The sequence below is a fragment of the Hyperolius riggenbachi genome, chromosome 7 (assembly GCF_040937935.1).
Source record: "Hyperolius riggenbachi isolate aHypRig1 chromosome 7, aHypRig1.pri, whole genome shotgun sequence".
In the NCBI taxonomy this organism is placed as follows: Eukaryota; Metazoa; Chordata; class Amphibia; order Anura; family Hyperoliidae; genus Hyperolius; species Hyperolius riggenbachi.
In genome coordinates, this window is record NC_090652.1 from 266,510,665 (window position 1) to 266,526,930 (window position 16,266).

Here is a 16,266-nt window from a genome sequence, read left to right on the forward strand (position 1 = left end):
TCGTTTTTGCCTATTGTCCGCCCGCGGGGATCGAGCCGGGAATCGATCCCCGCGATGATTGGACACGTCGGATATTATCAATCGAGCCATCAGCGGCTCGATCAATAACAAGGAAACTGACCGTGTATGCCCAGCATGACGCTAATACTTACCAGGGCTGTGGATTTGGTACAAAAATCATCAGACTCCTTAGTTTATGAAATCACCAACTCTGACTCCAACTCAGATTCCATGTCCTCTTATGATTTAAAAAAATACCCGCCTCGGGTTCTCCTTAAGCTACTATGGGGCAAGAGTGTCTTAAAGTGTACCCAAAGCGGTTTCTAAATCTAAAAAAGGGACATAGGCATGTTTCCCATCTGCAGGACATGCCTCTGTGTGCCCTGCCCTCCGCAATTTGCAGACATTCAGATGACAGCAAACTAACAGGGAAGGGGAGTCCCTCTGCAGGATAGGAGCTCCTACAGAGGGGGAAGCAACTTTCATAGGCAGGGTGTGGAGGAGAACAATGGAGCTGGCTGCAGAGGATCAGGGAACAAGGAGAGTAACAGACAACGCACAGAGGCATGTGGATCCAGCATGAACCACCTCTATGCTTTGCTTAGGTAGTTTTTCCTCAAGTCAGGTAAGCTTTAAAATCAGAGGGGATTTAGATTATTAAAAAAATAAATAAAAAGCTTGTTTAGACAGGTTCTCTTTCACTGCAGGTTTGTCAGAAGGCTTTTCTGTGACCCTGCCTGACACCAGCATCTATTAGTCAATAAATCTCTGGAATGGATACTGTAGCTGCAGGTTTTTTTTCTGCTGCATTAACAGGTAATTTCACATTTCTATGCAGAAGCATAAATGACAGACAGAGGTTACGCAAGACGACTTATGAATAAAGATCGCATGGTAAAGACATCAGTAAATTCTGTATCACATGATGGAGATATGAAAACTCATCCTCAGGAGCACATGGGGCCCAGTTGTATTGGCTGATAACTTCCTGTACCAACAGTTATGATTTAGTGGCCGACTACAGTAATGGTTCCTCGGTTGTGACCGGGTAACCAGAATGGGTTTGGTGTGAGTTAATTAGATGAGTCATCACCAACAGTGGGGGAAACCCATTATATGTTTAGGTGTGGCATTAATCTAGCACTGTGCCACTCCTTGCTTGTGTCAGGGTGTTAAACCTTTTAGCTACTGACAGGCCATAAATACGGGAAACAGGAAATCGTTTATCACTAAAAGATCATCTCTTTTACTGAAGCAGCCCGAAATACAGAAATTTTAACACTCTCTAAATCATCACGCTTTCAGGTTGAATGGAGGATTGAAAAAAAAAAAAAAAAAAAACTTCTGCCCCATTTAAGGGGTCCTATATGCTCCCCATTCTTGCACTAGCCAAGCTTACAGTGACTAAATATTCACTCCACCCCTAATAATATAGAAGGAAGGGAAAATAAAAAGAGATAAAGGTGTTCTCTCCCTTCCTCCCTTCCTCCCTCCCTGTGTGCCAGCTGTGTATATATATAGGGTCCCCTATTGTATAAAACACAAAAAAATTAAGCCGACAGCTCAGAATCCTCCATTTCAGTCTCTAGTAACGCCCCACTTAAAGCAGATCTGAACTCAAAACATCCTCTCTGCTCTAAAAGATACATAACAGCATAATAACCTTTTAATAAAAAACATTTCTTTGTTACAGCTGATACAAATCCTACAATAAATCTGCAGTGTTTCTACTTCCTGATTCATGGAAGCAAACATATTGTTAACAGCCAGTGCTTTGAAATGTGCTCCTCTACCGTGGCAGTCATGTGACACAGTAAGAGATCAAATTACAATTTGTGATCACCGTATATACTTGAGCATAAGCCGACCTGAGTATAGGCCGACCCCCCAACTTATACCCTAAAAAAAGAGGGAAAAATTATTGACCCGGGTATAAGCCGAGGTATATCTAGTAGCCAGGTGTAGATGTCTGGAGTATAGGTTGCCAGCCATAGGTGCTCTAGTATAGGTGGCCAGGTGTAGATGTCTGCAATATAGGTAGCCAGCCATAGGTGCTCCAGTATAAGTGGCCAGGTGTAGATGTCTGCAGTATAGGTAGCCAGCCATAGGTGCTCCAGTATAGATGGCCAGGAGTAGATGTAGGCAGTATAGGTAGCCAGCCATAGGTGCTCCAGTATAGGTGGCCAGGAGTAGATGTAGGCAGTATAGGTAGCCAGCCATAGGTGCTCCAGTATAGGTGGCCAGGAGTAGATGTAGGCAGTATAGGTAGCCAGCCATAGGTGCTCTAGTATAAGTAGCCAGGTGTAGATGTCTGCAGTAAAGGTAGCCAGCCATAGGTAAGGTGTAGATGTCTGCAGTATAGGTAGCCAGCCATAGGTGATCCAACATAGGTGGCCAGGTGTAGATGTTTCTAATATAGGTAGTCAGCCATAGGTGTGCCCCTTTCCCCATAGGCAGTGTTCCCACCTTACTCCCCTTGCATGCTAAAAGATTAGATAGAAGGAGAGGGGATCAGTGGGACTCAGCCGCAGGCCGACTCTTCCCACTTGTCGGGTCCCCTCTCCACGCCTGAAATAAGAGCAGTGGCGGCGGCAGCTGGGTGTCTCACCTTCCGGGCGGCTCCAGGCAAAGATCAACTGTCTCTGGGCTCCTCCGTGTACATCGTGGCTAACAGGAAGTAGTAATCACACTTGATCTTTGCCTGGAGCCGCCCTGAAGGTGAGACACCCAGCTGCCGCCGCTGCTCTTATTTCTGGCATGGAGAGGGGACCAGACAAGAGGGAAGAGTCGGCCCGCAGCTGAGTCCCTCTGTTCCGATAATCCCCACTCCTATCTAATCTTTCAGCCTGCGGGGAGGGGAGTAGGAGAGAGAGGAGGAGGGGTGCGCATTGCCTGCAGGGGAAATGGGGGCGAACTGCCTGCGGGGGAGGTATGCCTGGCCACCTATACTCTCTCGAGTATAAGCCGAGACCCCCACTTTGGGACCACTTTTTGGGTCCCAAAAACTCGGCTTATACTCGAGTATATACGGTAAACACAAATGAAGAGGAATTGGAAAGCTAATCTCTCTAAATACATACATGGCGCATTTCTCTAGGTTTTCCTCTACAAGAATGTAGATCCATTTTAACCACAGCTCAAGCCACGTGATAATTCCTCACACACTTTACAGTGGTTATCATTTGCATTATTTGTGAATTAACATCCGGTCTTCAAGTTTAGGATTCAGTCATTGGCCTCAATTCACTAAACTTATCTCCTGTCTTTAATAACTCTTCTAGAGTTGTTACCATGGTGATAAGGCATGTAGTATTCAGGAAACATTTTACCTCAGGCAAGCCTAAATTTAACTCTTCTGTCTTTAAATTAACTCTCATATCCTTAAAATAACTCCAGAGTTAAAGACAGGCTGTTAATTAGCTGCATGTGAAATTAACTACAGAGGAGGTAAATTAACTACAGAGGAGGTAAATTAACTACAGGAGAGGTAACTTAAGGAATGAAGAGGTAAAGATAACTCTCTCACGTGTGGAGGTAAGTTTTCTCTTGCCTTATTATCTCTAGCATGATCTTAGTGAATTGAGGCCTATATGATTTATCACCTGGGTGAGAACAGTAAAAATAGCTCAGAATTGTTATTAAAGACAAGAGATACGTTTAGTGAATTGTGGCCAATGACACCTTGGCGGTGGGATACTCTTTGGGGATAGAAGAAATATTTTTATTTATAGGGAGGGAGTCCCTGAGAAGATGGCTGGGCCCAGTATAATTCCTGACCATCTGTTTAAAAGAAAAAAAAAGTGTAAAAAGCCCATAAAACCATAGAGACAGGGCTATTAAGTCGTGGCTGAATAAATTCTGAAGCTCAAATGCTGCTGTAGGGCCGGTCTAATTTTGGAATTTACGAGGAATTCAATCAGCCTCCCATTATCTGACTTCCTCCCCTGAATGTTCATCAGAGACGTGACACATGCAGGCACGGTACGTCCTCTTCTCTCATGCACTGCAGGCCAAGTTATTTCGGAAAGGGTGAACTCAGATCTCATAGTCACATGCATCCCACCTCTCCGAAAATAAGCCGCCAATCCTGCTACAGCCATATCTGTGTTTGTGAAGGCTTTCTAGTGAGGCGGTGATACACTGTGCTGTAATGGAGCTAATTACACAAGATATACAATGTGTTTTTAGGCAATTACCCAACAAACATCACAGCAATTCAGCTACAAACTGTCAGAATGAAGAAGCCACTTACTGTGCCGCTGCTGCTTAATGACAGGTGACTCATCTGCTGGGTCAAAGGGCTGATCATCGATGCAGGCTGTAGTGACATGGTATGGTCCATGGAGGGAGTTAAGACAGCCCCCTAGATAAGACAACAACAAGTGAATGAACTCACTGCCAAGTCCTACGCACTCACCAAAAGTCTATTACTGTGTATTTATATAGGACATATTCTGCAGCACTTCACAGCGTATGTAGTCGTGTTCCTAACTGTCCCTATATATAGTTTTTTTTATCACATTGCATCATAGTTATTTTGGTTGAAAAAAGACATACGTGCATCGAGTTCATTCTCTAATATTTGCAGTTTACACATTACTCAGCAGTCTAAATGTTTTTACAGAGCAGGCAAGTGAACTATTGACCTGTCCTCTGGGAAAAAAAATAGAATACAGTGACTGACAGTTGAGATAAGCTTCAGAAGACAGAGCTCTCTGCGAAGTCGTGGAGCTCAATGGCTTTTCTGCATAGATAACAACTGGAGTTTCTTAACTCTTCCTGTACTGGAAACAATATTAGACTCCTATCTCTGCTGCTAATATTTTATTTCTTAGCTGTACTACACATACAAATCATATAAAAAATGTTTTCGCTTCATTGTCTCTTTAACCTTTTGCCGACCGTGTCACGCCGCTGGGCGTGGCCGCGGCGGCAGCCCCAGGACCGCCTAACGCCAATTGGTGTAAAGTCCTGGGGCTCTGTTTTGCAGGAGATCCTGCTTGGGGGGCGGAGTTCCGCCCCGCCTTCAGTCTCCGAGCGGCTATTGCTGCTCGGGAGACTGTTAGACGGCGTGATCGCCGTCTATTTAGAGTGTGCAGCGCAGCGATCAGTAGCAGCGCTGCACTGCCCCTTGGGGGACAAGAGAGCGATCAGCTGTCATAGGCAGAAGCCTATGACAGCCGATCGCCGTAATTGGCTGGCTGTGGGGAGGGAGGGGGTTTAAAGAAACAGTTTGTTTTTTTAAAAAGCAGGAACAATAATATTTATTATTAAAAAAATAAACATGGGGGAGCGATCAGACCCCACCAACAGAGAGCTCTGTTGGTGGGGAGAAAAGGGGGGGGGGGGGAGATCACTTCTGTGCTGTGTTGTGCGGCCCTGCAGCTTGGCCTTAAAGCTGCAGTGGCCAATTCAATTTTACTCAAAATGGCCTGGTCACTAGGGGGGTTTAGCCCTGCAGTCCTCAAGAGGTTAAGTGTGGCAAAGCACAAGCCTTTTTTGCATTTTAATGTTATTAAATTTTATCTTGCCATTTTCAATTTGCAGCCAGACAATTTGCACATGCGTCAGTGAGCTCAAACTGCCCTTTGCAGTCTTAGCAACAATACTCACCATACCGTACTGCAAAACTAGGGGCAGATGGATAAATTATGGCCAACATACCAGGCCAAACTATGATTCTCTGACAAAATAGATTCCAACATCACACTGCAGGCTCAATCTTAAAGGACAACTAAAGTGAGAGGAATATGGAAGCTGCCATATTTATTTCCTTTTAAACAATACCAGTTGCCTAGCTATCCTGCTGATCCTCTGCCTTTTAGCCATAGACCATGGACATGCAGCAGATCAGGTGTTTCAGACATTGTCAGTTCTGACCAGATTAGCTGCATGCTTGCTTCTGGTGTGATTCAAACACTACCACAGCCAAATAGATCAGCAGGACAGCCAGGCAACTGGTAATGTTTAACAGAAAATAAATATGGCAGCCTCCATATTCTTCTCACTTCAGATGTCCATTAAGATATTTCAGCAGAAATAGGATTGGTCGACCTTCAAACTATGTTCCGCTCGATGCAGAAAAGTCATCGATCCCTAGTGTCTTCTCCTACACCTAATATAGCGAGGACATTTTCCAGCATATCTAATCTCACTTGCAGTCAATACATTGCCCAAACCAATCGGAAGGGAATCGATCAGATATTTTGGCTTCAACAAACGCCCGTCAGATTTAATCAAATAAGCCAGAAAAATTCCTCTTTAAGGGTTGGAGTCCCTTTAAGAACTCACTCAGCAGTGCAGGATTTTCATTAGGAGAGAGCTAAGCCAGTAAATGTATTCAGAAATAGCTTTGCCATGATCTCATCCTATAGGCTGCTGCACATGCTTGTGTAGAGAGTAGTAATGAATATTAAAGCTGTGGCATATTGAGATCAGTTCTCAGAATTGTTGCAGGGGATATTACACAACACATAATGCAAAAGCTCTTTCAACATCCGCTGCTAATTCCTTCATCTAACTACTATGATATCAACTTTATCTTGCCGTGGAAATACTGTGCGGTTACAGCAGCATCCTGTGGTTGGCTCTGAACAAAGCTTAAATAGTGGGGTTTCCATTCAAAACACAGCCCCTCAAAAGCTTTGGGTTCTTGTGTGTTGCAACATCCAAGGCGACCCCTTTCTAAACCTTCAGTATTTAACCCCTGGTCTCCATAGTAAAGTGTAAGGGTTCGTTCGCACTATGAGCGTTTGCGTGTTTTTTTAAGCACTGGCGATTTTAGAAATCGCCCCAAAAGCGATTGTGCAACGATTCCCTATGAGAGTGTTCACATGTAAGTGTTTCAATTTCATTGAAATCGCAAACGCTACATATTCCATTTTCTGACCGTTTTTGCTCAATGGAAGGTATAAGGAAATCGTAAAGCACTTGAAAAAGCTCTTTGTATAGCGATTTCCCAAGCGCTTTTAAAGTGAACCTAAAGCCTAGGGAAAAAAAATGAGATTAACTGACCTGGGGCTTCCCTCAGCCCCCTGCAGCCGATCGGTGCCCTCGCAGCCCCGCTCTGACGCTCCAGGACCCGCCGGCGTACACTTCTGGTTTGGCCGTCACCGGCCGACAGGCATGGGAACGCGAGTGATTGTTCGCATTCTCAGCCTGTATATCGCCCCCTATGCTGCTATTGCGGCCAGGAGGCCGCAATAGGGGGCGATATAAAGGCTGGGAACGCAAACAATCACTCGCGTTCCCATGCCTGTCGGCCGGTGACGGCCAAACCGGAAGTCGTCGCCGGCGGGTCCAGAAGCATCGGACCGGAGCTGCGAGGGCACCGATCGGCTGCAGGGGGCTGAGGGAAGCCCCAGGTGAGTTAATCTCATTTTTTTCCCCAGGCTTTAGGTTCACTTTAAGAATAAATACATTGGCCTTGATTCACTAAGACAAATAGCATGCCTTATCAAACTTAGCACACCTTATCAAAGTTAACACACTTTATCAAAATAGCACAGCAAACTTATGCCTGCTAATTGGCAATGACAAGAGTTCCACTTGTCCTGTCCTAAGCCCCTGCGGGTTCGAGGCGCTCTCTATGCTACTCTGATAAGGCGTGTTAACTTTGATAAGGCATGTTATATGTCTTCGTGAATCAAGACCATTGTATTTATTCTTTTCCGGGTCAAAGAGTTCAGAACCACTCATTTCTGAGGTCAAAGCTCAGGGAAAAGCGCTTTTAAAAAGCTCAATAAATCACTCAGTGCTTGCAATAGTGCTGAGTATTTATAATGTGAACAAAGCCTAACAGGATGCGGTGACACAAAGCACCCAACATGGCAACACTGCGCTGTCCTGATGCAAGAGCTCATTTATAAGAAGTGTAGCGACACCACTCTTCCTGGCAGTGCTCCCACTGAGAACCCATTATTCCTGGGATACCAAAGTCACAATACACAGAGCCCAACGTGGACAGTTCACTTGGGAGTTTAGTAGAAGTAGTAATGCCACACCCCCCGGTTGTGCTCACTGCTAGCACTTGCTTCCCAGGGCCTATGTAGAGTACTAGCACAGCAAAGCGCTCTCAAATTCAAATCTTCAGCCGGTGTGGAGTCCGATTGTGCTGCCTGTAAATGAGTGCTGCTGCACAAGCGCATCTTTACATAGGTCTACATTTTAAACAAACCAAACTGTACAGAGCATGTATATAAAATATGTAAGCAGCAAAAGGAAAAAAAACAGGGATGTATTTCAATGGATACATTTTTTTGGTGTGGCTTCAAATGAGCCATTTATAGGCCTGTTCAGAGCTAAAGATGTGATTGGGAAGACAGCCAGAGGAGCATGGTGTTCTCACAGACTTCCTGCTTGCAGGAAACTGACGAAAGCACATCTTGTGGTCACTGTGTGAAATAAAAAGCTATTGTGAAATATAAGAAATTACTACCGTCAATTTACTGAGGGAAATTCCTTAAAATGGAACTATAGTTAATATAAAATGTCCCCCTCTGCTCTTGGCTATACCATAGGAACTTCTATAAACAACGATACACTAGATATTTATCAGAAAGGTTAATAGACTGTTTCTCACTTTGTTCAGAAAGTTATCAGCTATATATAGTGAAGGCCGAAATTGTTGGTACCCCAAAAATGTTTCCAGCAAATCAAGTATTTCTCACAGAAAACCATGCAGGAACATGTTTTGCTATACACAGGTTTATTCTCTTTGTGTGTACTGGACAAAAACAAACAAAGAAAAGCAAACTGGACATGTCACACAAAACTCCAAGAATGGGATAGACAAAATTATTGGCACCTTTTCAAAATTGTGGATAAATAAGATTGCTTCAAGCATGTGATGCTCCGGAAGGTTGATAAGCAGCTTCCCCCATGGTCTTGTGATCAGGTGCATACGCACATCCAATTTTGATTGGTGATTAATTGGCCAATTTTACCACCTACATGTAGTATGATGGCTGATCTACATGATCTGTTTATTAGTATTCAAACACTGTTTGTCCTTATACCACATGGGAGTGATACATTTCAAGTGTGTGTGCACCCTTATTGCAATTGGTAAGGAAGATCAGAGAGGGTTTTTATGTGCAGGATTCATTGTGAGTTTAAGCAGAGGACAGAACGATTTCCTCAGTGGTAAGTACTCTGAATGATTTTAATATAATAAACACATTGCAATAGGACTTCTCAGCCCTGCTGAATTCTATGCCTGGGGACTTGTGATTTTCACACAGCTGACATTACTTTGGGACAAAAGCAGGTAGGATAACTATATGGGCAATAAAGAATAGGGGAATATGTTTTTACTGAATGTTCTGTCAGAGTGCAATTCCATTTTTAAAGAAAACAAAAATACGTGAGCCCATTCTATAAAAAATCAGACCTCCAACCTTATTTGGATTGATTGAATCAGTTTCTGATCAGGGAGCAATCGAAATGTGAGGAGAAATTGATTAGGTCTTAAAGTGAACCTCCGGACTAAAAATCGACTCAGCAGCACTGAAAAGGCTTTGTGTTTATTTAACAGTTTCACAGCATCAGAACTTTGTTTCTCTTATACAAGTCTGATTTTTAGCTGCACAGAAGAAAACTGCCCGGGCTTTTTTCCCCTGATGCTGTGCAAAGCATGATGGGATTTCTGATTTTGTTGTTCTCGTTCTGCTGTTTTGGTGCAATTTTTCTTTTTGACATTTTGAATTTGACAATTGAAGCCTAGCGTGTGCAGCTGGGAGGGGTGATCAGGACACAGGATAGTAGGAACTGTGTCTCCTGCTCCTTGTCACCTCCTTTCAACCAAAAAGATGGCTGCCCCCATGACTAAGATGGCAGCTCCCATGAATCACAAACATTTGCCTGTTCTTTTAAAACAGGGTGGGTAAGAGATTATATTACCTATCTATTCTAATTAACATAACTAATGTAACTTGATGACAGTATGTTTGTTTAGGCTGAAGTTCCCCTTTAAATAAGAACTGGGACTGGACTAATGGAGAAGACATTATTCTAACTGCCATGAGTTTAGTAGGAGAAGCAGATCTTTTAGCCCTAGGATTTTGCCTGACAAGTGAAATCCGGGAGCAAAGTTGCTCACCTCTAATAGAAAAATGAGGGATATCTGAACGACTTACAAAATGGCTGCCTTAGCTGTGTGTCAATGGAACTGCAATTATAATGTTCTACCCGTGTAGAAAGCGGCTGTCCCAGGCCGTTCAGCCCTAGTGAGCTGGGAGAACAGATGTGAGAGGGAAAGGGGCCCAAGGCTAAATGATTAAATAGGATGGCAGTGTGTGTTTACTCAGGGAAATGTGTTAACAGAGTATTACAAAAGAAAGCACTGGTATAAATAGCACTGCCTGGGCCCGGTAAACAATGGCCTCATTTACAATATGCTTCACAGTCAGTGGAGCGTTCTGCACACTGCTCCAGGTTTCCTTCTGAAAAACGTGAAATCTAAAGAGTGCAATACTTAAAGGGAATATGTAATGGGATTTTTGTATAAATGTTTTGTTTCATTTATTGTAAAATAAATATGGATTCTTTTTAATAGCAATACATGGCATAGTGCAATTAAAGGTTTCACATTTTTCTCAACACCACCTGCTGGCTTATACAATAACATTTGTAATGCGCTTTTCTCTCATAGGACTCAAAGTGCATGGATATGTCTCAGATCAATACAGGGTTACAGACTGGACTGTGTTACAGAGAAAGTCAGGTGTTCATATATTCCAGACTTAGGTGGCTTTTCATTTTGGACTTTCAGGGATAGAGATATCCTGATTGGGTGTGGCAGGGAGTTCCAGAGTGTAGGGGCAGCATGACAGAAGGCTCTCTCTCTAAAAGTTTGAGGTGGACTCTGGGGGTGACTAAGTTATTAGACCCTTCTGATCTAAGATTGTGGGGGGAGAAGAAGAGGGTTATGCAGTTGCAACATGCCCTTCAGGTATCCAGGGCCCAGATTGAGCAAGGATATGAATGTCAAAAATCCAATCTTAAACAAAATGTAGCAGTTTATCAGGAGCAGATTGGCGTTATGTGGCAATGGTGGGGTTGGTTTGTTACCAGCCTTGCAACTGATAAGGTTTTGCCTACAGAAAACAGTCTTTATTATTTATATAGCGCTGATATTTCCCGCAGCACTTTACAGAGTATATATTCTTGCCACTAGCAAAGGGGCTCACAATCTAATCCCTCCCATATTCATATGTCTTTCATAGTCTAGGGTCACTATTAGGGGGGGGGCAATTAACTTATCTCTAAGTTTGTGGGAGGAAACCGGAATGTCTGGAGGAAACCCATACAGACACTGGAAGAACATACAAACTCTGCACAGATAGTGCCCTGGCTGGGATTCCAAATGGACCCCACGCTGCAAGGCGAAAGTGCTATCCACTATGACACAGCACCATCTGCTCTTGCCTTCACTATGTAACTGTGTTTCAAAGCTTATGCGAACTGTCAATTGCAACTCCATCAAGAATCCAACTCCATAAATAGTCAAACTGTGACTGCCCTTTCCTCACTCACTAAGCTGTCCAACTGTCATTAGGCTGCTTCTCAATAATCCTGACACCAATAACACATGACCGAGTGGGGCCTTTAAAGGAAACCTGAGACAAAGGGACTAGAAGTATTGATACTTTCCTGGGGCTTTTTCCAGCCCTCATCAGGCCATGGGTTATCTTGCTAGGCCATGGGGTTATCTTGCTGTCCCACGGGTCGCTCAAATCAACCCCTAGCCATCCCAGTAGCTTGGCTCAGTCACGCATGCATAGCCCGGCCAGCGGACGATTCAAACAGCCTGGGGAGACGGAGAGGCAGCCCGTGGTATGAAGGCACTGGAGGAAGCCCCAGGTATGTATCAATTCTTTTAGTCCCTTCGTATCAGGTACACTTTAAGAATAGTCAGATGGGTATAACCCTGCAAGATGGATTGCTGAAGGAGAGGCCATCAACTTCAGGCCAAACGTACTCATACTAGATTCCCATCCTGCACAAATAGGACAAAACAGAATGTATTTTGATGGAAACAAATCAACACAAATACTTGATTTGTACAAATAGTTATGAGCTGCGTGCCAACTGGCTTCTTTGCAACTGTGTAGTTCATTATTATGGCCAGTAGGTGTCAATGCTGTTTACATGGAAGGTTACTTACAGCGTGCTGCATGATGTAGGGCTGAGGCTGCATCCAGGATGGACTTGGCACCTGTAAGAGTGTAAATGGGTGTATTGTAAGAATCTTTGCAGAATTTTTTATGCCAATACATTGTAACTCTTGAAATCTGCTAAATACAAATCAGCATGATTCAGCCAAAAATGTACTTGTCACACCTGTAAACACAATAGCTGGTTGCACACGCTGCACAGTAACACGCTGCGCCGCTTACAGCCCTGGCTGTAAACTAAAACAGGAGGGCTAAGTCCTAAGCAGTGATGATCTCCGGAATGCTAACGGATGAAATCTGAATGACCGATTCGGATTTCATCCTTCTAATTAATGCACCTGAGTGTGTGCGCAGAGGGGTGGGGCATGGGGGTTAAATTTACCCAGCGGGTGTCTTCTTTCATTTGTCCCACGGCGCCTCCCATGCTGCATTCCAAGCCGTGTCACATGAATATAAACACTTTCTCCTTCAACCCGGAAGGAACAAGTGTTTGTAGTCACGTGACCGCGTGGGAGGCGCCGTGGGACAGATGAAAGAACACACCTGCTGCGTTTCACCAGTGGCGTTTTATTTGGCAACAACTGACGCAGAGTGTTGGCAGAAAAAGCTGGAGGACAAACACTAGAAGTCTGGCATGTATGCTGCAGACCTCTAGTGTTTGAACTCCAGTTTTTGTCATATGACACGGGGAGAGAAGACACAGGTCCCCTGTGTGGCATAGAGAATAGCCACCAGACACTGGAGGAGGTGCCCGGCTGGACAGGTGAGAGCTCTGCTGCCAACAATCAGGGAGAGCACAAATGGGGGAGACACGGGCAGGCAGTGGCACCACAGATTTTTTTAATCGATTTCATCCTGAAATCGACTGAAAATCTGTACAGTGTGTGGGGGCAGCTAATGGATCCCTTTCTGATCACATTTTATCAGAGGGATTTATCTGAGGGTTGATCTGGTGGTTGTACAGAGATCAAACGGGTGGTGCCTGAATCAATCCTTTGTGATCACTTTGGCTGTTGGCTTATTATTTCCACAGAAACCCCTAATCTATGTCCAGCAGCACACAAGCAATGGGCAGTTTGGTTGCTGCAATTTTTGGGCTAATGTAAAATAATTTAAAACCTTGTTTAGGTCTTCCAAAATCGAATGTCTGTACCCAGCTTTACCACCTCCCCCTAAGCACTGTAGCAAGTGTTATGTGCAGAGTCAGTGAATAAAAATTGGGAGCAACAGAAAAAGAAGGCCGAGCCATGGCCCTGATTAACGAGGGAGACAGACGCCTGGCAGGCAGGGGAAGCTGCACACCATTTTCATACGGCTTTGGCAGCCTTGTGTGCTGCGCTCTTCCAGGCAGCATGGAAAATACATTAGTACTTATAAAAATGGAGGAGTTGGAGTATTTAGGTACTGACTGCACAGACCTGGGTTACAGAGTATGGGGGGGGGGGGGGGGGGGGGGGGGGGGGGGGGGGGGGGGGGAAGCTTAAGCTTCATACAGGAAGTGGTTAAAGCTCGACTCCATCCAAAATTCTTACTGCTGTCAGCTTAAACTGGGGATAAATTCACTGACTTTCGATTCAAAAGACAGGAAGTGAGAGGAAATGTACAAAACGGTCAGGAACTACAACAAGCAGTTTCTTTTCCGTCGCCGAAAAGATTTATAAGCTCTGTGGGGGTTTACACGGCTATAGGCACTTCCATTGATAAATTTCACTTTGTTCCTGTCCATCTCATGCATTTATTAAAAAAAAAAAAACAGGAAGTGAAAGACATTTTCCCAGCAGGCTCAAAGACAGCAACAGACAGACTCCTCAGACGCACTGCAGAGCGCTTTTTGCTCAGTCATTGCTCCCATTGACTTGTATTAAAATCAAGGACAAAATTACAGTAATCAAAATTTTTAAAAAAAATTGCAATTGCAGCAATTTTGTGTGGCATATCCGGGCTCTTTGTCTTCCTGGAACGTCTGTACATTATACGCCCCCCCCCCCCCCCCCCCCCCCCCCCCCCCCCCCCCCCCAAGTTCAGGCATTTTAAACAGTGTTTCAGGCTAATTTGGGTTAATTGGGTGGAGGAGCTCCTGTGATCAGCTTCCTCATTCTGCCACAGCAAGCTCCGCCCACAACTGCAGAGATTTTGACTCTATTATACAAGTCAATTGGAGTGTGTGTTTGTTTTTTTAACACAAATGCAAAGGCAGCGATGACAGATCAAAAAGTGCTCTGCAGTTTGTCTCAGTCACACCAAAAGAATCACACACTACAACCACCATAGAGGATGCCCCACACCACAATCGCCGCAGAGCCCCTTCTGCCCAAACGCTGAGTGCGCATCACTGCCTCCCAAAGCCTGCGCACACAAACCACAACCACCAAACTAAGCCACTCCCCACAGTAAGCCACCGCCCACATTCTGTGCATCCTTTCCTATACTGGATAGTGTAATGGCTAAGGGCTCTGCCTCTGACACAGGAGACCAGGGTTCGAAACTCGGCTCTGTCTGTTCAGTAAACCAGCACCTATTCAGCAGGAGACCTTGGGCAATACTCCCTAACACTGCTACTGCCTTTAGAGCGCTCCCTAGTGGCTGCAGCTCTGGCGCTTTGAGTCCACCAGGAGAAAAGCGCGATATAAATGTTCTGTGTTTGTCTGTTCTGTGTTTATGCAGGATTCTCAAAGGTTTCTTGTACATAAAACAAAAGAGTTTTAAGTGAAATTTGACAGCATTGTGCAGTTTGTAAGTGTGCCTCTCCCCTTTCCAAAAAACAGAATGCGCTGCTCGGCAGAGAGGTGGGGCCTTGTCTGTAGTTTCTAAAACTGCAAAAAGTTGCAAATCTTTATAGACCTTCCCAAAAAGTTTTGTATTGGAAAAACAACCAAAATTTCCTTTGCACATGACCTACTAATATAATGCCAGTGATGACATGGTGTATTTAAAATTGAAGGTTTTGTACCGCACAGGTCACCCAGACGTGAGGCAACGTGTTTCTGGCACCTGCAAACTTCTGCATATTTTTTCTTTGACAGAAAGAAATATGCATTTTGTGCAGCACCGTCAGTGTTTAAGAGGAAGTGTCACGGAAATCTTAAAATTTAAAACAGACAAATAAATACATTTCTCCCAGAGTTAAATGAGCCATATATTACTTTTCTCCTACGTTGTCACTTACAGTGGGTAGTAGAAATCTGACAGAAGTGACAGGTTTTGGGCTAGTCCATCTCTTCATGGGGGATTCTCAGCATAGCCTTTATTCTTTATAAAGACATTCCCTAAAAATGATTAATAAAAAGATGCTGACCAGCCTCCATGCTCATCGTACACTATTTTGGCAGTTGGAAGGAGCAACTGCCATTCACTAAGTGCTTTTAAAAATAAAGAAAGCCATGAAAACCCCCTATGAGAAGATGGGCTAGTCCTAAATCAGTCGGTAATGTCAGATTTCTACTACTTACTGTAAGTGAGCAACATAGGCGAAGAGTAATTTATGGCTCATTTTACTCTGGGAGAAATGTACTTCTTGTCCGTATGTGTTTTAAATTTTAAGGTTTTCGTGACAGTTCCTCTTTATGGAACTCACTCCAGGACAGTGCGGAGTAACCCAACCTGAGCCGCAGGCATCAACCAACTCTCGTGCATAAGGCATATCACTAAACTATGGGACGATACTACTGACCACATCAGTGTCCGAAAAATACATACTACTGGTGGTCTGTGGCCACTTTCTGGACCCACTTCAGATTTTCGTTCCAGCATGCCCAAAATACTATGGAAGTTTTTAATTTTAAGCCAAAATTGCCATTTTCCTCAGGCAAGACTTTTAGATGGGGACTGACCACATCATTCCCAGGCCAAACGTCTGTGGTGAGGCGCGGTACCCGGTACCTGCACTACCGCCAAGCTCACATGATGACAAGCTGCCGCCCTTATGAGGGGCTGGTTATATCACTGAGCAGCAGCGTTTAACTATGGCCAATGATGATAAAAGCCTAAAGTGAACCAGAGGTGAGAAACGGATGAGATAAACAATTGTATCTATCCTCCTACTCCTAAAAATTACCCTTTTTTAGCTATGCCATGGTCCAATTTTATGATT

The 16,266-nt window shown here is 44.2% G+C and overlaps 1 protein-coding gene across 6 annotated transcripts in view; it reads right to left on the reverse strand.

The window, feature by feature from the left end:
• Nucleotides 1–16,266, reverse strand: part of RBMS1 (RNA binding motif single stranded interacting protein 1) — a 470,972-nt gene that overhangs the window by 9,163 nt on the left and 445,543 nt on the right. For all 6 annotated transcript variants that reach the window (XM_068245657.1, XM_068245659.1, XM_068245658.1 and 3 more), the window contains exons 10-11: nucleotides 12,167–12,217; nucleotides 4,253–4,363 (exon numbers count right to left, since the gene is read on the reverse strand). In XM_068245657.1, coding sequence (XP_068101758.1) covers nucleotides 4,253–4,363; nucleotides 12,167–12,217 — 162 coding nt within the window. The remainder of the gene's footprint in view (nucleotides 1–4,252; nucleotides 4,364–12,166; nucleotides 12,218–16,266) is intronic.